General features: G+C 35.5%; 1 protein-coding gene across 3 annotated transcripts in view; it reads left to right on the top strand.

The window, feature by feature from the left end:
* cfap74 (cilia and flagella associated protein 74) overlaps positions 1-21,988 on the top strand; it is a 104,251-nt gene that overhangs the window by 60,858 nt on the left and 21,405 nt on the right. For all 3 annotated transcript variants that reach the window (XM_049485978.1, XM_049485979.1, XM_049485977.1), the window contains 6 exons: positions 5,513-5,600; positions 10,670-10,843; positions 17,728-17,861; positions 18,919-19,195; positions 20,012-20,143; positions 21,276-21,436. In XM_049485978.1, coding sequence (XP_049341935.1) covers positions 5,513-5,600; positions 10,670-10,843; positions 17,728-17,861; positions 18,919-19,195; positions 20,012-20,143; positions 21,276-21,436 — 966 coding nt within the window. The remainder of the gene's footprint in view (positions 1-5,512; positions 5,601-10,669; positions 10,844-17,727; positions 17,862-18,918; positions 19,196-20,011; positions 20,144-21,275; positions 21,437-21,988) is intronic.

The following is a 21,988-nucleotide window of genomic DNA, read 5'->3' as shown; positions in this document are numbered from 1 at the left end:
ATTTTTTTAAATCTGAGCTGAGAATGGAGTCAGATAAAATCAGGTGGGTTAGTTGCTCTTTAAGGTAAGGTTTGTATGACCAAGGAATGGTCAGTTCTTCTGAATTTAGAAATTCTGACCTTTGAGCCTGGTGGTTTTCTCAGATTTTTCTACTATGCCTCCAATAAGTCTAAACACAGCTTTGCAGTAAAGTAGACTATACAACAATATATTTATATATTAATATGTCTAACAATATGGTCTTCATTCCAAGATTATATGCTATAGTGTATACATTTGAGTTTACCCAAGGATGTACTACATTAGGAACACACAATCTATTAAATAACTTTTGTTGTTCTCAGAAAAAAATGGATCTAAGTTTTTAAACTGACTGGGATACAATAAATTAATCTTTTCTATTAGTACAATAAACCTCATTTAAATCCTGAAATATTACTGTGTCCATCAGTTATTAGATATATCAAACTGAAATGGCTGTTGCAAACACCCAAATATTTAGAACTAAAAATTATTAAGATTAATAGGGGTGCCCAAACTTTTTCATATGACTGTATTATCTATAGAATCTATAATATCTATAGAGTATATTGCATACCTTTATAAACAGCCTCACTTCTCATGTTCACAGTGTTAGAATGTCTGTTCTTTTACATCCTAAACTATACACTATGTAGGCCACTACAGAACACTGTACCTGTTGAAACCACTGCAGGCTGCACTGATCAACATTAACACACTCAGAATCTGTTTCTATTTTAGCCATAGCTCTATAGTTTGTGCCTATCACATTTTTGTACTCATAAATTAGTACCTGTTACATTAAAGCTCACATTAATCCTCTGTACTGTTTTGTTCTGTTATTTGTTTTGTTCTGTTATTTGTTTGTTGTTTGAGTCTTGGTTCCTTCCAAGGTTTCTCTGGCATCTCTGTGGTGCTGCTCATAAGAGGCGTGGACCTGTTTTTCTCTGTAAAGCTGCTTGGTGACGACCTTTGTTGTAAAAAGTTCTATATAAATAAAATTGAATTGAATTGAATTGAATGCTAATTAGCCATTGATAGATGAATAAATTGTAAAGACCATGAAGACACACACAAGGTCAGCGGCAAAAGGCTGTCCTGTTTAGGTGTGCCAAGAATATATTCCCCACCATAATATGCCACCCTTACCAGTCTCCACTCTTTGCAAAAGGCAGTATGTGGGAATTGATTGAATTGAAAACCAGGCTGTACGAGGCTGGTAGCCAGAGGTGGAAAGTAACACCTAATTACCGTAATTGAGTAGATTTTATGAGTAATTTATCATTTTTAAAGTAGTTTTTAAAATAGGTCATTTTACTTTTACTCAAGTACATTTTGACACAAGTAATTTACTTCAATACATTGGAAAACTCACCATAACTGAGTAAAAAATAAAATGCTGGGGACAAAAAAATTAATTGTCTGAATAAAAAAAAAAATTGAGTTTTTGTTCTCCATGGCAGCGCAGCTGAACTTTTTGCCGACCACATGCGCATTCCCTAATTCCCTAGTTTTCAAGTTTTTCATGATAATTCCTTACGTTTTTATTGGGAACATTAAACAATCTGCTTTGCGGTTAAAAAGAACATGTAAATAGCAGTTAAAGCATAGCAGTGGCAAGTTACAAAATAATAATGAACTGTAAAACTATAAAAATACGGTTTATAGACCCTAACCGTTTAACAGTAAAGAAAAAAAATGGATCATAGAAACCTATACCACTTGTTCTTGAAAATGTTTGTCCAAATTATTTAATTCAATAATTTGTTGTACTTATTTTACATCAAATAAATAAAAGTAACTATGTAACTTTTACTCAAAGTACATTTTAAATTAAGTACTTTTTTTAATTTTACTCCAGTAGATTTTTAGATGGGTACTTTTACTTTTACTTGAGTAGAATTTTAGCAAAGTAAAGGTACTTTTACTCAATTACAATTTTTCAGTACTTTTCCACCTCTGCTGGTAGCTGGTGTGCTAGAGCCACAATATTAATGTTGAACAAGGCCGGTAGCCAGCGTGCTACTGTTTTAGTATTGTTTAGGTGACCCAGTGCCCAGTACTGCAGCCTCGACTGACTCGTGTGTTCTACTGCTGTTTTGGCTAATCATTCTTAAGGTTAGTAAGTGCTATCACTGCCTGATACACATTTCCTTTTTAATCCAACTCTCAGTAGATTTTTCTGTACATGGAAATTCCCAAAGCTTATCCCCAGTAATTGCGACAAATGATTTTTCCCTATTTTTATTAATAATGTAAATATTACCAGAAACTAAATGAATGTGTACATAGATGTTCAGGTGTTCCTAATAGAAAAAAGTGTGCTGTATATTTTCTGTAATCTGTTTCTGCCTGTGCTTTTTCTTCATTCAGAAGAATGTGTTTCTTCTCTTTCTTGTAACAGTCAAAACATGTTCATACATATTTTAGTGCTCTCTGTTTTTCTCTTTCCCTGCACACAGAATAGTTAGTTTGCAGTCAGTTGAAATGGTTGTGAGGAAATTCTACAGGCAGAGAGGAATAGGCTCCAGTTTCTTCTTTACGTGCAGGATTACAGCAGACTATTACTGTGTGTTTGGGTCATACTCTGGACTACATCAAATCCTTCAAGCCAAGTTTTAGATGTCAGAAAGACAAGAACGTTTGAATGTTTTTCTGTGACACTGTCTGACTTTAACACTGTGAAGCTGTTACACCGAGCGCTCCTCGTTATAGTACAATATGCTGTTTAGCAAGAGTTTGTAAATGTTTAAAAAGAGAATTCACAGTGTTTAAAAGCACCGACTTAATGACCTGAAAAGATCTTCATGTATTCAGAGACGTGAAGAACTTCTCACAGCCTAAAATTGGCCAATTATTTTATGCAGCTGTGTCTGCAGAGAGAGGAACAGCAGTGTGCTGTTTATGAGAGAGTTTCACACTTCAAAAGAACACAAAGAATTAAAACTCAGATAAAACACTAGAATAACGACCTTATTACAGTGAAGGTTAGCTGATTCTTTGGCCTAATTCTTTTACAGTCCAGTGACCTTTGAATTGTCTACTGGTCTTAAGTGGTGTATGTAGATCTGGGGAAGGCTTAGCTGGTTAACCAGAATAGTCTATTTAGTCTACAAGGTGAGTCAAAAGTTGTAAGACATCTTTTTGTTTCAGAAACAAAATATGGCTTTCAAGATAGTGGCCTTGTTCCAGACTAAGCCTGAAAGATCGATCCCCTTACACCATACTTGTTTGGTTATATAGATATGTAATTTTCCAGTATGCTGTTCTTTGTTAGTAGAACAGCTTTGCTCAAATGTAGTAGAGGCAAAATGCTTCTTTTATAGCCACTGGTTAGAACAGCATAGGGAGTATAGGCAAGTATAGGGTAGTATAGATAGTATTAAGAGTATAAAGTAGTATTTTATGGTAGTAGATGATGTATAGAAAGCATTGAGAGGAAAGAAGAAAGAGGATGGGTGACTAAAAAGAGAGAAACAAATAGAGGGAGAACGAGAAATATAAAAATAAAAGAGAAAGAGGTAGAAATACAAAGAGAAAAAGAAAAGAAAGAGGTAAAAAAGACAAAAAGAAACAAGACAACAGCCAAGCCCATACGTACAGAAATAGAAATAGAAATAATAAAAACACTGAGAACAAGAGAAAAAGTGAGAATTCAGACAAGAGATAGATAGAAATAGAGAGGGAGAGAGAAAGAGAAAGAGAGAAAGTTGAACTGGTAACAGTAAAGGAGAGTGCGGTAACCATGGTGATTGCGGGTGTAGGATGCAGTACGGTGGGATTCAGACGTGCAGTCACGTTATGTAACGCAATAAGCTGAGCTCAATAATAACTCTGAATTAAAATCATCTAGACTGCAAATGCACTGCCACCCTGAGAGAGGTCAAACACAGATACTGTGGACTGTGGGGGGACTGCAGGCTGCGTTCTCTGCTGCAGTCCTGTTAGCCAATCAGAAGTGGTATGTTTGCATGTATGAATATTCATGAGCATGAGTAGGAGCCGAAATCCTGTCTTTCTTCAGAGACCACTAATTCAGTGACCTAAAGCAGGGATAAATAAAAACAACTGAGCATATTTTTCACAGAAAATAGCTCACATGGCATTTACTCATACTAGAGACCACAACTAGACATAAAAAAAAAGAAAAAACAATGAAATGAGACCTTTAAGGTAGATCAGGAGGGCTGGGGGGGGCAGGGGGTGAAAATGAACAAATCTATAGGTGTATTCTAATTTCCCTTAGTAGTTCCCTACAAAAGGAACTACACAGGTTAGTCAGCCTGTTTAATTACCCCAGAGATTGAAAAGAGGTTGAAATGAAATGGAATTTTAAACTGAATAGTAGTAAGGAGTAGTCAGCAAGATTTGAACACTTTACAAGAAGTAACAGGACAGTTCTGACACAGTCAGGACATGACTACATTAGTGTTGCTCTGTAATTTGTGATGACACAGCAGATTGTAATAGATATCATCTTCAGTCCCCTTAATCCACTCAGCTTTATGCTCAGTGTGTTTGGTAGATTTCAGCTATTGTTAGGTGGGCCACTTCTTGCTGTGCATTGTGTCCCTTACTTCCATTTGCACTTATAAAGCACATTTTTGTGACTCCAGGCACTCAAGAATGCTTACAAGAAGCAGCAGCCAATCCTACACAGCATACTCTCAACCAGAAACCACTGTCACTCTGGAGGACTGCATTGGGCACTGAGGAGTTAACCCAGCTATATCTCTACCTGTATACAGTAGCACAGTCACACTTCAGTGCAATTTTTTAGGTTATCCAATTTTTTTGGTCAAATTTAGAATATGATTTCCTGATTTCCATGTTTTGGGACTGTAGGGGGAATTTATTCAGACACAGGAATCTTGGACCCCAGCCCTGTGAGGTGTATTTGTAAAGATGCTTAAAGCAAAGATCAAGTTAAACCACTTAATTTTGCATGTTTTTCGATTTTGCTCTTACTCACGAAAACCTAAGTCATCTAAAGTTTAATGGATAGAAACACGGCATATTTCACATATTTTTCCGGATGAAATTTTGTAATTGCTTACATCTCTTACTCTCTCTCTCTTTCTCCCTCTCTCTTCTTCTCTCTCTCTCTCTCTCTCTCTCTCTGTATTAAGTCCTGCTGTAGACCATCAGGCCCACTTTAGTATATTAGTGGAGAGGCACTTTACCGCTGGAGTGTGCTTGATGTTTGAGTGTTTTGCTCTCAGAGTTTTGATGAAAGCAGAAATCCTCTGCCATGCAGACATGCATAAATAGCTGTATTTGAGCTGTTTGATTGAAAGTGCTGCTGCAGAAGGTAATTTTAAAAATATGGCCTTGAGCCTAAAAGAAGTGCCCATAAACAGCAGTGTTAATGAACAGGACTGCCTGTCCTTTAGTGTGTTCAGGCAAATAATATCTACATTTCCGTCACCACAGCACACTCCTCCTAATGAAACCCTCATTTCCCCTGTCATCTATGTTTTTTTATTAATAGACGTAGCTTACCAGTGGATGCCAAGTCCCTCTTTGACCAGGACACAGGGGTCCTGGAGGTGCCTTTGGTTATACAGGTGGCTGACCAGGTAGGTGCCTCTTCTGTGCTTCCCAGATAAATGTTCATGGCTCTTATGTGTGTCTCTCTCTCTGTCTGTCTTTCTCTCCTTTAATTGGTTTCTGTTATAGGTCAAGCTTGCTCTGTAGCTTGCAGGGCATCACGTTTAACCATTTAAAGCCCCACTTTTTTAATATGTTGAAATAATAATTCACTGGTCATGATGTAAACAAAACTCTCCACTACAGTTGTTTTATGTGATGTTGATAATGATAATCCTGTACATCTATTTCTGCATTTCAGCCATGCAGCACATTCACAAAATAGCTGGGACGGTACTGCATTTACCACTTTGCAATGTTAGTTCTCAGGCAAGAAAAGTTCCGGTGTTTTAAATGAGCACTGTCAAAATTAAATCCTTTTCAGTAGTTTATCGGTTTGGGTCCGCAACGTCTCAGTCTGGACCCGGACCGCAGTCCGAATATATGTGATCCCTGGCCTAGACCATATACACGGTTTTGCTGCCCTGCAGAGAACAACAGGTTCAATGTTGAGTTTTACAGTGTTAAATATGTCAGGTCAAGAAAGACTTTCTTTATTTTATATTTTTTATAAAAACAAATATTTATGTCAAGTGAAATCAAGAAAGACCATAATATTTTTTTTATAAAAAAAATATTTATGTTAAGTTAATTCAAGAGAAATGGTCTTTTATTTTTATAAAAAAAAAATGTCAGGAAATAGTTTAACTTTAAATGTCTAGAGATACATTGTTGCTGTTAAAAATGCATTTTCCAGTAAAGGCAGTATTGGCAAAACTGGTTATAATTTTTATGTTAAGGCGGCGGGAGGTGGTGTCTGCAGCTGCTGAAAGTAACTAATAAAGTAACTTGTAAAGTAACTTAGTTACTTTTAAAATCAAGTAATCCATAAAGTAACTAAGTTCCTTTTTAAAGGAGTAATCAGTAATCAGTAATTGGATTACTTTTTCAAAGTAACTATACCATCACTGGTTCTCACAATACTAAAATACATTTTGATACAGAGCTTACCAAAAGATAAAATGCTCAAGAGTTAATTTGTCCATTTTCTCCCACAAACATGTTTTAAAGTGTGCAACAGTATAATTTGTCGTCCAGTGCTCTTCTTCCAAACGCAGCATGTGGTTTTACATTGTCTCGTTGAAAAATACATAGACATCCCTGAAAAAGATCATTTACCCCAACACTTATTTTTAAGTGTAACCCTGAATGAGTGAAATCTTCCCCCAAAGAATTGGAACAAACCTTCAAGCACCCGATACGTCATCAGCATCAACATATGTAACATGAAATGAAGCAGAAGTAAAGCATTAAAGAGAGTCCTAGACATCATTCTGCATATCCGTTAACAGTTTGATGAGCTCCTCTGTTGTCATTGTTAGAGACTGTTTAATTATTTATAAAAAAAACATCAATGGAATTCTCTATATTAAATCATTTATCTTATTTTAGTGTGAAAGTGCATAGTTAAATTAGTGTGAGGAGTGGGAGTCTCATGTGAACACAAGTAAAAATGAGAAATCAACATCTGGACGTCTCGACTCCACTCTTCATTTTTAACATGCGACAGAATAAAAGAATAAAAAAGTGTGACAGTGTCAAAATATAAATCACTAATAAAAAATATATGTTCTGTTACAAAACAGTAGAAAAGTAACTTATCCAAATGATGCAAACAGGTCACACAAAGCATAAAGAAAATTCTTATTTTTTAAAGTGAAGAGTTTTGAATATAATAAACTAAATAGCTTAGATTCTTTTTGTTTCATATCATATTTAACAGCCTTTTATTTTTTTATTAAAATGAAAAAAAAAACTAAGTTTATTAACCCCTGGTTGGATTTTTTTTGCTTAACTCACCTTAACTCAAGACAATTCTTCTGAGATGTTACTTTCTTATTTAGTTAAATTATAAACCTCTACTCATTCATGTGTTTCCTTTTTAAGATTTTTTTTTAAATGGCAAATTTATTATTGAAGACTATATTAAAACTATTCAGGAACACATGCTAAATTAATTATTAAACAAAAAAACATCTTCTTAGTAGCACATTTAGCTTTGAGGACAGATCTGCACAGTCTTGGTATTTTAATCTCAGTGTCTTCATGAGGGAGAGTCACCTGGAATAGTTTTCTATTCCTTCAGCGTCTTGAAGGAAGGAGTTTCTGGAGGTGCTGAACAATAGTTACTGCTTTTCCTTCATGCTGTGAAGCTCCAGCTCATCCCAATTAAATAACCTCAAATCACCATCTCAGCTCATCAGGTTTAGATCAGGGGATTCATGTGGAGGACAAACACTTTTTTACTGTTTACTAAAAAAATCCATATGTGCCCCTTAAATGTTTTTACATCTTTAATATTAATGTAGAAAATAAATAAAAAATGGAATAATAAAATGTATTGTATATTTTTGTAATAAGAATGTAAAAGGAAAACACTGTCAAACTTTGTTGTAATATGAAGTAAACCAATACATAACACCACCACACAACACAGCCATATTCATTGTTGAGGGATGAAACCAGTCTAAAAATAAGCATTTTAATGTCTTTAATATTAATGTAAAATGTAGAAAATAAATTAAATAAAGAAATAAAAAAATGCTAGCTGTTTAAATAGATATTTAGGTATTTAGATAATTATTTATACAGAGGCCTTAAAATATTTATGTATAAAATCCATATAAATTTCATACACTTTGCTTTAAAGGGCTTGCAGTGATGTGTTTCAAGCAGCTGAATAATGTATGATATTTACGCGGCTTCTTCTGAGATGTTTGACTTCCTGAAAGAGCGAACGGGGTCACGCTGTATTACTTTGATAAGAAGGGAAGCGTATTTACTGTGTGGGTTAATTGTGTTTGAGAGCACTTTGGTTATCTGGAGCTGCACATTGAGGAGCGTGGAGGGGGTTTCAGTACGAGTGCAGGACGCACTCACATAATCCCCAGAACTGGACGCTGGTTATCTTTCCTTTTCCAAAATCCTGCCTCCTCCACTCCTCCGTCTCTCAGTGTGTGTCCACGAAGAGCAGGATCTCACCTCATCCGCTCGTCCTCTCACACAGGCAGATCCATCCTGCAGGCCAGGACTCACGCCGAGCTCAAACCTGTGCCCCAGACCAAAGAGCTGGCACAGGCTACTGTGCTCCTCTCCTGACCCCCCCCTCCTCTTTTACACTCAACATCACCATCCACACACACACACACACACGCAGACACACCATATAATATATAATGTGCTCCCTTACAGACTTATTTTGTTTTTGCTTTTTTAATCATACTTAGCGTATTTTTCTCACTATAAGGCACATTTAAAATCATTACATTTTCCCAAAAATCGTCAGTGTGCCTCATAATCTGGTGCACTTTATTTATGAATTTTAATAGTCACATTGTAAGAAGCAGTAAAGCCACTCTGCTGAAGTACAGCGTTATACAGGAGTTTCAGTTTAGTTCTCCAGCACCGAGACTGGAGTAGTATTAGTATTAGCATTAGCCGTTAACCAAGGACCTAGCACTTTTGATGTTCAGAGGTGAGTTTACTGGACTGCAGTCTGTGTGTTTGCACTGTTAAAACAGGCTAACCGCTAGCTGATAGCACCCTGGCTTACTGGAACACTCTGTCGGGCGGCATTTATTAGCGCTAATTTCTGCTAACCATGGCTAGTGCTGCTGCTAACTGTGCTAAAATATTCGGAAATCTAAGCTTACTGTAAATAAATGTAAGTGCTTTACTCACCCAAATAAACATTTTTAGGATAGAAATCTGTGTAGATTAACATCCAGCACTCATTTTATTTTATAAAAAAAGTTTTTTTTAAGAATTAGAGTTTTGTTTATTTTGGCAGAAAATAGATTATTGATAGTGCTCCATATAATCTGGTGCGTTTTATAGTCTGTACAATACGGTACATCTTTCAGATTGAGAAACACATTTTAATATAAGACAAACATTATTGCACTCAATTCCATTAGCAAAATTATTATTCTTTAAAAGTTCTTTGAAGTGTTTTTTGACTTTCTGGCTGAGTATTTCAATAAAATAAATGAAAAAGTATTTTGCAAAGATGACTGTTATTTAGTATCAAATTTGACCTGTTTTACTTCAACTTTATTTTAAACTTCTTCCTTTTTTTTTGGTTACCCCACTGAAGACAAACCTGCTGTGATATTTTCTCATTTATGTTAATAATTATCGTGGATTTAATGTATTATATATTATTGCTATTATTTATACAGTGCCAGTCAAACGTATGCTCATACCTCTTCTCTCTTACAGTGTTTTTTTTTTTCATTTTTTTTTATGATTTTTTACTTTGTAAATTATTAAGGTGGAGTGGTGAAGTGTTGATCATATATACTCTATATACATATCAACTGTTTAAATGTACAAGTTTTTATATGTTAACAATGAATATACAGATGTTTACATTAGTTTTACCTATAGAAATTGGGCAGATGTGAATGCAGATGTATGTGACTAATTGAAAACTGAAATACATACCATAATGACAGTTAAAAAAGCAATAAATTAAACAAAAATACTGAACAAAATATGTATAAGTACAATTTTAGACCTGCTTGTCATTCCGCCTCACCTAAATTAACATAAATACACCCTTAATACACAAACCTGTCACCTGTCACCACACCAGATGACCACCATAAATTCCTCTCTTCTGTATAATACACTATATAAAAATACACACACACACACACACACACACACTTTTCTCACTTCATGTTTTCCAGACTGTAAATCATGCCAGTGAGTAAACAAGGTCATCATGTCAAAGTAGGGCACTCTGATCATACAGAGATGTGAGCCAACACTGATTCAGTCTCATATAAACAGGTTATTTCAAGAACACCCTGTTTGCTCATTTGTACATTTCATATCACAATATATTTAATATGTTTTGGCATAAATATGTTTATATGGCTCATTTCACCTTCCCGTTAAAATGAAATTTCTCTTCTCATTTCTCTTTTGTAATGAGATGTTAGACAGGTCGTTTTAATACACTGACGAGGCTATTTACGTTTTTTTTTTATAGGTGAGGCCTGTGTCGTTCACTGTACATGCAGTTGTCACCACGTCTGATCTGGAGTTTGATCGCACTGAGGTGGACTTTGGTCACTGCTCTGTATTTGAGTCCGTCCGGACCAGCGTGCGACTGACCAACCGCTCCCTGCTACCACAGGACTTCGGCTTTGTGGGGATTCCAAAGGTGAGTATGACAAATTTAATTTAATGTTTTATTTTTCTAGAAACTATTATTAAAATGATTATTTCATTAATTTACATTTTATCATGAAATATTATTAAACGTTGGTAGGGAAAGAAAACATTAGAAGTAAAAAGAGTAAATGCAAAGGTTCTTTACCTGTTTAAAGTTTCTCACAGAATTGAAAAATTCATACAGGTTTATAAGGCTTGTTTATAAGCCTTACAGGTTTATAAGCCTACCAGGCTTGTTTCCATTGTATGGTAAGCTTTTTTAGTCTATGGGCCATTCCACAGAATGGGTGCCATATCTGTCCCCACGAAATTACATGTATAAATGTGCACACAAAATAACTTTAAAATACATTTATTTATAAATATAGTGTCTTGTACATTGACCTAATTGCAAAAGTAATATATAATTAAAGAAATTAATAAAAACTACTTAGAACACTGAAAAAATAGCATTCGTTGCGTGTCCCCACTCTCTTACTATAAACTTTACCATGAAATATAATTATTAAAATTCTTCAGAGATGTATTTTTTTTGCATTGTTGTGTGACATTGAAAATATATTTTTCATAAAAAATCCATAATAATTAAGTTAAAATACACATTTTATTTGTGTCCCTGGGTTTCACTCAGTCCTGTTACCGTAACACATTACCCCATCTGAACAATCTGGAACGTTCTACAACCAGTCACATCTAAAACAGGAAGTGACATCAGCTGGTTCTTTTGAAGATCGTGAAAAGACCAAAATTAAGTTTCTCTTATTAGTTTTTCTGTATATTTGATTTTATTGTAAATATAACTGAGGAGCTCAATCTCAACACCTATACCTGTTACTTTTATTCCTGTTACTCAAAACATTAAAAGTAACAGGAATGAGTGTCAGTAACAGGAGTGAGTTCCAGTAACAGGAATGAGGGCCAGTAGCAGAAGGGATTTTTTTTTGTCAGGAATATCAATTATTTGAACATGCAATCAACCATTTCTTTAAAATAGAGACTTGGGAGAAAATCAACATGCTTTTTAAATGTCACATGAGTTTTGTAACCATCTTTGACTTAGAAACCTTGTAAAAATTTAAGTAAAGCTGCCTGAGATTGACCAGTAAATATTTAAATAAATAGTTAAATACATGTATTATTAGATTTAAAGTGGAAAAAAAGATTTTTAAATCAATTTAATTTGGAAGAGTTACAACAAGCGAATAGCACCCATTCAGTGGAATTGTCCCTAAATAATTCCAGCCTAAAATAGTCCTAACTCTATTTCAAGACCTCTGTGATGTTGTTGTGTTTTCTTAATAATTCATACCTCTTACTTTTATGCTATTAGAAATTATATTTTCAGATTTCTCTGCTGTTAAATCTGACTAGGAAAAGGTTTTAGACATCAGGAATATTATATAATAACACATAAAATAGTAGATATATTATATCATCACCATACCATGCTTTTTAATTTATGGATTTTAATAAAAATAGTAAAATACTGATCATACTTATGTTAATGTTTATGTGCTTTAAAAAAACTCATAGGGTAAGTAAATATATAACGGTCACAACGTAAAACCTCACGCAGGTGTAGCTCTGACCTGCAGTGTACAGTGCGACACAGCATGATACCAGCAGACACAACATATGCCGCTCACAGCATTAACATATGCCACTCAGAGCTTCACTGTAATAAACTGTACTATACAGAACACACAACACAATGCTTTTAGAACCCTTTATAGTAGTGTTTCTGAAACTGGTGGTATTCAGAGCATCACATGGTATGCATTAAAATAATAAGGACTTAAATCTATAGAGTAATTTTCCTAGTAAGTTAGTGTTTAGTTCTTTACCCGTTAAAACCTGTATATAAGCTACACTTTACTCCTTCACTCTCAGAACTACAGTTTTATCATTATTAACATCAGTTTCACTGGTCCTACAGTAAAACCCTGTGGAACCACAATATCTGCTCTATTAACAAACAGTTCACTACAGTTTCTGCACTACAGTTAATAGATAAATAAGGGAGTAAACACTGCAGTTTACTGTTCTCTTGTTGTTTATTTTCCTCTGTGTAAATTCTGATTCTGAGATTCTCAGTAGGATAAAATAATGTATTAACCAGAAACAATAATCAATCAAACATCTTACCATAATACTAACTTACAGACTGTAAAAGAGCGGGAAAACTCCACACAACAGATGAGTAAAGAACAATTGGAGAAAGATTTGAGGCCATGTATGTGTGTGAATTACACGTCTATCTTACTGTGCATGTGTTCCTGTGAAATGGCTTGTAGGTACTACTTGGAAGTCTAAAAACTTAGTGAACCAATACGCTATATCACAAAAGTATGTCTAGAATTTTTTTTTTAATGTTGCCTTCCAATAATATATTGTCTTTTACAATGTCTAAAATACTCTATTTTTCCATAACAATTTCTTTACTGTTCAGCTGCTGTTTTATTTTAAGTATGTGCAATTGATTTATTATTCACCACAAATATGTTTATGAACACGGTTTCCACTGCGCTTCGATTCAGCTGCAGTTTTATCACAGCACTTCAGATAGGGTGTGAAGCCCCCCGCAGTTAGTCGCACACACAGTGGCACTCATGTTCACTGATAGCGTGGCCTGAAGGCATCACTAATGTGTGTTTTACTCGATCTCACAGGAGCTATTTCTGGCGCTCTGAAATTTGCATTAACATGGTGCTTCAAAATGTGTTTTGGGAATTAATTATTTCCAGTTTTATCCACTACAGTTCCTCCTACAATCTGTTACTAAGCTGATAACAGTAGATAAGTGATGATATAGGTCTATACAGTGGCAGTGTTCAGCATATTATAATATTATATTTTTCAATAATGCAATAGCAATTTCATACTGATTGCAAATGATTCATTTCCACATGACTAATTTATCTTAAATATATATCTTTAAGCATTGTTAGCTATAGATAGAGCAGAGCTTTACCCAGGGAAATGACACAGTACAATGACAGAGTACATTGCAAGCATACAGTACAATCCCAGTTTAACCATTTATCACATTTTATATAATATAATAATATAAAATATAATAATTTATTTCATAATTGTATAATAAACTAAATATTTTAGTGGAATTAACTAGAAGTTTTGCCTTACAAGCAGCTTTAAATCATTTGAATCATAGTTCTCCACTGATCTGTAATACAGAGAACAGCAAGTTTGTGCAAGTTTAGAAAAGGGGCCAATATAATGCTAACAAAATTGTGCATTGTTTCATACTCATATAAAGTTTTGTAATATATTATTCTGCAGCCTCACTCCACTTCCAGACTCTTGTATTAATCTGAGAATTTGTAATAGTTTTGAACAAACTAACATTTATTACAATCGCTGATTTCAGAATGTACAGCAAATAACATCATAATGTCAGAAATATAATATATTTCCTTCACCCATTGGATATATGCAACTGGATTACAGACTAGAGGCCCTTATTTTTGCAATCTATAGGTGATCCGTGAACTGCACACCAGTTGTCAGTGTGTCTTTGCTATCATAACGACAGGGAAAGTACAGCTTTAGTGGCTCGAAACACATAAAAGGCATTTACTAATTCTTATAATTAATCATTGATTTGTTTTGGGCGTAACGTGAAATAAACCATCAGTGGATCACTTGCCATTACCTTTAAGTGCCAGGTGCGCTCTGACTTTGGTTTAAGAGCAAGTGCGCTGTGGCGGATTGCTATTTTAACAGTGTAGCTACCTGGATGTGTCCGGCACTTCTTAGCAGAGGAAACTGATCTGCTCTTTTACTTTCTGTAGGTGTGCCAGCAGCTCATCTACAGGAACAGCTTTACTTTACTTTATTCAGTATTCAAGATGTAAGTGTTGGATTTGTGACACTGGCATGACATGCCTGTGTTGCCAAGATAGCAATGAACGTCTGACTGTTGACGTCTGTCTAGGTTGTATTGAACCTGGTGAACCTGTGTTTTCTGTTGGCAAAATAGATAGCAATACACCAGAAATGTAACTGAACACACCTCACTTCCAGACCACCACACCCATCAGTGTAGATTTATACACAAGCACAGTTGCTATTTAAATAACACAAGCTCAAGGCATGAAAATAGAATGCTGGTGGGGTGTTCGATAGCAATTTGCATCATGATGCACCTTGCATATGGTGTAAGATGTTCCAAAGGTGAGAACAGTAAGAGATAAAGAATAAGGTGCGATTAAAACATGTTGGAATGCTAGAATCCCTACAACTTTGTGAAACCCTTAATATTAAGGTTAATTATTCAACTAAATGGTTCTCTCTTCAGTTGATACATGCATGTGCATGCAGCCCTGGATGCGCATCTCTGAAAAAAATAGAACGCTACCAAAACAAGCACAGGAAGAACCCCTGAAGAAATGAGCTGTCAGTACCCTCGTCTTTGGTGTCAGCCAATTACACAGAACATGCCAAGGCCAAATGGCAGCCAAGTAGCTGAGTGAACCCAACCCTTCTCAAATATTTCCTGTAAAAAGAAGGGAACGGTTGGTAAAGGTCACTGCTATGGCTTATGCCCATGGGGCTGCTCAGAAATAGTCCACGTCTGCCTAAAATTTTTCATTGTAGGCAGGGCCCTGGCACCCTAAGTAGCAGTGGTCACCAAGGGGAGGAATCCATCTGTCCCTGATTTGGCAGCTTTAGGAAATGCCCACAGATTCCAAAGCACTGGGATGGCATGCTATACATTTCCTTTCACCTACAAGAAGGTAAAAGGGAAAATTCACAGGATTCGAGTTTTCAGTCTTGATGAAGATGTGTGCAATTGGTTTTCTTTTTCAGGTTTATTTATATACCACTATTAATAATTAATGCTTCGCAGAGCAGCTTTAAACACATCTAGGTCTGAACCCCAAGCCAGTTAATCTGCAACAGTAAAGAAACATCCATCATGATCAAAACTAAAAACTAATACATTAAAAACTAAGAAATAGAAGTGAGCTCAGCATAGTACTACACACAAATGTTCAGATTTAAACACTGATTACTATTCAATTTTAAAAGTTAAAAAAACAAGGTCCTGCCATTGTAGTAAAAGAGGCAATAGGTCCCCACAACTCTATCACATAACATGCATTTCATTGCCCTTTTTTCTTCACATTTGAGCAAGGGTCAAGATTCAAGGTCAGATTTCAGTTATTAGTTATCAAGTTACCATTATTATCAAGTGTTAGGACTGTTGTTAGCTTGGCTTGTAATTCTCATTAGCTTGTAATTCTTGTTGAGACAGATTTAAGCTCCACCTTTAAACAGACCACCTGGTTTGAATGAAACTAGCGGGCAAACCCCTTCATTCTAGTGTTTGCATTTGTGTGTAATGGACGATTATAAGTGGCTGGTGTTACAATCACACTTTTTATTCTAGGGGTCTTGGTATTAACATTTTCAGACTCTGCATCCATTACAATGGACATCATGTATTTTCTTTATTTGTAAATGTTTTGTTGCACATAACACTATTTGAGTTATGTGCAATAGACCATGAACCAGCCAATGAACACATTTATAGACCAACAGTAGTTTGGTAATAGTTTATAGACAAACAGTAGTTTGGACCCACCCACTGAACTGGAAAAACAGTAGTACTACTAGAGTCATTGAGGCAAAGAAACACATTTATAGAAATAAAAAGGATTTAGAACACTTTTATATCATGTTTTCTACTGTTTAGGGACTGTTTATAAAATAAAAAAGTCAATTAGAAATATAAAGTATTAACACATTCTTCCAATGCAATGGAAATAAAAAAGCTATTCATTATTTTAGTTAATTGGATGTATTTGCTCTATAGATTTTAAAGTATAATATTAGTAGAGTCTTCTTTTTTGTGCATTACAGACAGAAAACAATTTTTCCCTTCACTGGAAATAATTCAGGTCTGAAAGGGCTAAGAACGTGTGGCGTTTTTATTAAAACCAGTAAAATCAGAAAACAGACGAGAGGAAAAAGTAAGAGCTTTATTTACAAGCTACTATTTACCAAGCTTTTAAAAAAACAGTCACACATTCTAAATAGCTGTTTTCAAGTCGAACAATGGGAGAATCAAACTTGACAGCACCAAAGAAAGACACAAAACAAAACATTACACACTTCACTACATCGCTTACAAAAGGAATTACTCAAAAGCTGTGTGCATTGTATTGGTGTAAAAGGAACCACCATTTCTTTTTTTGATATATGGTTTATTCATTTTGCAAAACAGAAAAAGTGAGTAAATGAACAAATTAGAACACTTCAGTATCTGAATCAGTTTCCCTGATTTTGCTATTTATATGTATATGTTTAAGTAAAATGAACAGTATTCAATAAAAATATTGTCATTTAGAGCATTTATTTACAGAAAATGAGAAATGGCTGAAATAATAAAGAAGATGCAGAGCTTTCAGATCTCAAATAATGCAAAGAAAAGAAATTCATATTCAGAAATCAATATTTGGTGTAATGGACCTTTTTTTATCACAGTTTTCATGCATATTGACATGTTCTCCTCCACCGTCTTACACACTGCTTTTGAATAACTTTATGCCTGCACTCCTGGTGCACAAATAAAAGCAGTTCAGATTGGTTTGATGGCTTGTGATCATCCTTCTTTCTCTTGATTATATTTTAGAGGTTTTCAATTTGGTAAAATCAAAGAAACTCATAATTTTTAAGTGATCTCTTTAATTTTTTTCCAGAGCTGTATAAACAGTATATAGCTCTTTATATGAGAACTACACAGTCTACACAGAGCTGCCTTGCATCACGTTCGATTACACTCATGATGTTACAGGATCTTTGATTGCTGAGCCAAGTCAATACCAACAATTCAGATCTTCTCTGCAGTTCATTGATGTTCAGCCTAATGATGGCTTCGGCACCCTGCTCCCACTGCAGTCCCTGGAGATTGATCTGATCTTCAGTGCTTCAAAGGCTGAAGAATACAACTTTCAGCTCACATGCAAGTCAGGAATTAACAGGTAAACATTTATGTGCTTAAATTAAAAACAAACAGAAGTAAATGTATAGCAGCATAATACACACACAAACCTTGGTTCAGACTCTGGTCTGGACTTTCAGGTGGGGAAAAACCCAAAGGGTAGATTAGTAGATGCAAGTAAAAATATAAGATAACTGAGTAGGAAATACCCAAAGACGCAACCCATTCCTGACTCAAGCCCAAAATTGCATTTTAAACATATAGTCACTAACCACCTTCAGACAGTCTGCCACTGTTTTAGCTGATTTAATTTTTAATCTATTTTTAATTCCACTTATGTTTATTTTTTTTACGTATTTTTTATTTAACTTTATTATTTTGGCTGTTTAACTGTCGTTTTGCGTTTCTTTTATTGTTTCTTTCATTTATTTACTTTCTTTCTATGAGTAGAAAATTTGTTTAGTTTCAAATTTACAAATGAAGCAATGTTTATTAGCCCTTGGCTAAACATACACTCTAAGAAATATAAGTACAGATTTGTACTTAAAAGAGTACAAAGCTTGTCGCTGGGGCTGTACCTTATATTGAGGCACAAAAAAGTACCTTTCAGTGAAAGTCCTTTTTTGTACCCATGGTTTTTGTGGCAGTAAAGATCATAAAGATTATAAACATTATCATCAACTAAATATGGCTCAAAAACTTGATGATACAAAATTGTCTGGCTTTCAAATAAAAAATGTGCAATTTAAATATATATTGTTCATTAGTACAGTGATGCAGAATACTGAATGTACCCTTTGGCTGGTTAAATGGTACAAATTTGTACTTATTGCTGTTAGAAATAACTTTGTACTTCAGAGGGAACAAATGTGACCCCGTAAAGACCAATATTGTACCTTTGATTTATTTGAGTTATTTTTTTTTTTTTGACAGTCCCTTCTCTATGTTTTGGCTACATAGTAAATCAGGGCAACCCTCAATGTACTCCGAGTTTAAATAAAGGTTGATTGATTGATTGATTGATTGATTGAATCGATGTGTATATAATATGTCTTCACTAACAAAGATGCTAATATGTTCTTTCTTTTTGTTCTTAGAGACTTCCTGTTATCATGTTGTGCGATTGGTGTCCGCCCCTTGCTGGAGCTTTCTGATTCGCTGGTTGAGTTTTGTGGGACAGCAGTGGGAGACCGCTCCACCGCAGTGCTGTATGTTGTGAATTCCTATACCAGCCCCAATAAGTTTACACACCCTGCACCTCGAATTGGGAAGAACCCCATTCCTCCAGTGGGTCCCAGACTCTTCACATTCGCCACACCAGAGAATTCTGAAATCACTGTTTCCCCTGCATCCGGACGCGTCCTGCCGGGAAAGGTACCAATCACTTGCTTACAATGTGTCTTATGTGTCAGTTGTGATGTCACAGACTGGAGTGAGATGCTTGCAGTAAAAATTATTAATTAGGAGTGACTTTAATAAACAGGACTCAATCAATAAACATAGTCAGAGTACAAGCAAAGGTAAAAACCAAAGACAAACCTAACCAAAACATCAGAGACAAATACACAGTCAAATAGGGATGAACGAGGGCGCAGAGTGGTCCAACGGTCTAATGCGCTGCCACTATCAGCTTTGGCATCAGCTGCCGGTGCTTAGAGGGAGCAAAATTGGCTCTGCTCCCTCTGGGGTGGGTAGATGGCGCTCTCTCCCCATCACACTTAAGGTGGCGCTGGGCGGCACGAGGCGCCTGTGAGCAGATGAATCGGAACCTGTCCGCTGTGCTTTCCTCCAAGTGCGCTAGCTGCTCAGGAAATGATTCATCCGCCGCAGCTCGAAAAAAGGGGTGATTGACTTCACACGTGTCGGAGGAGGCGTGTGCTCGTCCGCATCCTCCAAGGGTCACGGGCGTCACCGGTGATGGGGACGCACAAAGGGGTGGGACAATTGGATATCCAAATTGGGAGAAAATGGGGAAAAATCTGAAATAAAAAAAAAAAAATATATATATATATATATATAAAAATGAACGAAGTCAAAACATCTATATACAGTTAAAAAAGATTTAAATGTAGTTAAATATATTATTTATTTAGTTATTTATTTAATTATTTATTTACAGCCTATTCCCACCAATATCAATACATCTTTTATCAGTCAGTTAAGTGATGAGTCATTGTTGATTATCCCCAGAGGTGTCTGGTGCAGGTTTCATTCAGCCCACTGCTGTCTGATGAAGACATCAGGGCGGAGGCTGCTCAACTGCTGTGTCGTAGTGAGGAAACGCGTGTGCTGGAGTCTCAGAAAGCTAATGCTCCAACAGCGGTAAGAACTTTCCTCTAAATCAAGTGCACAAACGCAGTTATACTAGGCTTTATATTTTATAACATTTCCACAAGGATTTTGAGCAATAATCAGAATTGATATGACGCTCCACCTTGGCCTTACTATGAACTTTGTGGGAAAGGGATGAAAAACAGATTGTAACACTACTAGTGTAAACTGTAATTCCAGTAATATTACATAACCACATAATTCTTTCACTTTAAAAGTCAGTGATTTCCCAAGGCAGTTGTGCATTTCTTTGACATGTGAAAAGTATGATGTGTCAAATAAATCTTTGTGAAATAAAAGTATTTTCTCAGCAGAAGTGTAAGGTTATAATGTTAAAGGTGTAGGCCATGGTAGGCAGAATTTTATGATACTTAAATGTTTATTTATATTTTTCCACAATATTTATCAGTACAGATCAGATTACCAGCATAACAGTATTAAACAGTACTAACAGTAATCTCAGTGATATCTACAATGCACAATCAAAGAGAGGAAAAAAAAGAGAAGGAACAATAAAATTATACTGATAGGTTAATATTAATTACAAAACTAAGTATGGGTTTTTGTATTCAGATCTGTTCATTCTTATTTAACTCTGTGGTGTCATATACTTTCCATTTTTCCCCATTGTTAGTAAACATTTTCCCCTCAATCGGAGCCTGAAAGTAATTTTTTTCCAGTACAAAAATTTGTCTAACAGTTTCTATCCATTGTTCAAAAGTATAAGAATCCATCTTTTACCAATTTTGTGTTATTACTTTTTTGCTTGCTTTCAGTAGGATCAGTAGAATGTCTTTGATACTATTACTTTTTTTCTCCCAAAAAGACTGTATATTATTACATTCCCAAAAAATATGTTTAGAATTGCGCACAACCTCCAACATGACTGGTGTTGCCCAATTTGTTTGCTCTTTATTTCCAACCATGTCTTGGCTCATTAACTACATTTTCAGTTATGAAAGAGAATGTGTTGATCAGATTTTATTGCCTTTATGTGTTCAGCCAATGTAAGTGCTATAATAAAAAAAACTAAATCTTAGCCTACACTTAAGCATGCCAAACAAAAACATCAACCCTGCAAAAATGTTCCTTTCCTATTTTTTCTTTCCTATTGTGCTTTCAGAACAAAACAGAGACACAGCAAGAGACAAAGAAGGGGAGGAAGTCTTCCTCAAACCACGGCTCAGGCAAACAAGCTGTGAAGGAGAGGGGCAGCAAAACGTCTCTGACCCCAAAAAATGACAGTCCCTTGCAGCCCCCGAATCCAGCAGAGATCCAGAATGGGTGAGTATTGGGAGTGAAAAAAGTATACTTTATATGACACATGGTATTTTTGAAATTGCAATAAAATGCAAAATTAATAAATAAATGTTCTTCACTTCTTTAGAAGAGTAGTTTTATGTAGTATGGGACTTTTAGAACTTGTGCCAGGTTCACATTACAAGACTGAAGTGACTCAAATCAGATGTTTTGCTCAATGTGGCTCAGATTAGATTTTTCACGGCTGTGTAAACATGTCAAATCTGATTTCCACTTTCATATGTGGTCCTAAATCGAATACACATCCGATCCATGGACATGTGAAATGTGAGCGGTCAAATCTGAATTAATGCATCTTTTTGCTTTTACGCATGCACTACGTGCTTTTCTCTCTCATACCCACACTCTATTTCTTGATGCAGCTGTGTATCTATAGCTGCAAAAAACAGCAAAAGCAAACCACCTGTCCTTTTTTTACCTCCTCAACCTGAGCATGTTCTTCAGATCAGCTGTTTGCTGCTTCTCCACTCCAGCAAAAGATGCTCCACATATGAGCTGCTAACAAACTCATCCATT

The sequence above is a fragment of the Astyanax mexicanus genome, chromosome 12 (assembly GCF_023375975.1).
Source record: "Astyanax mexicanus isolate ESR-SI-001 chromosome 12, AstMex3_surface, whole genome shotgun sequence".
In the NCBI taxonomy this organism is placed as follows: domain Eukaryota; kingdom Metazoa; phylum Chordata; class Actinopteri; order Characiformes; family Acestrorhamphidae; genus Astyanax; species Astyanax mexicanus.
The sequence above is the reverse complement of the archived record's forward strand: the minus strand, read 5'-3'. Positions and strand labels throughout refer to the sequence as shown.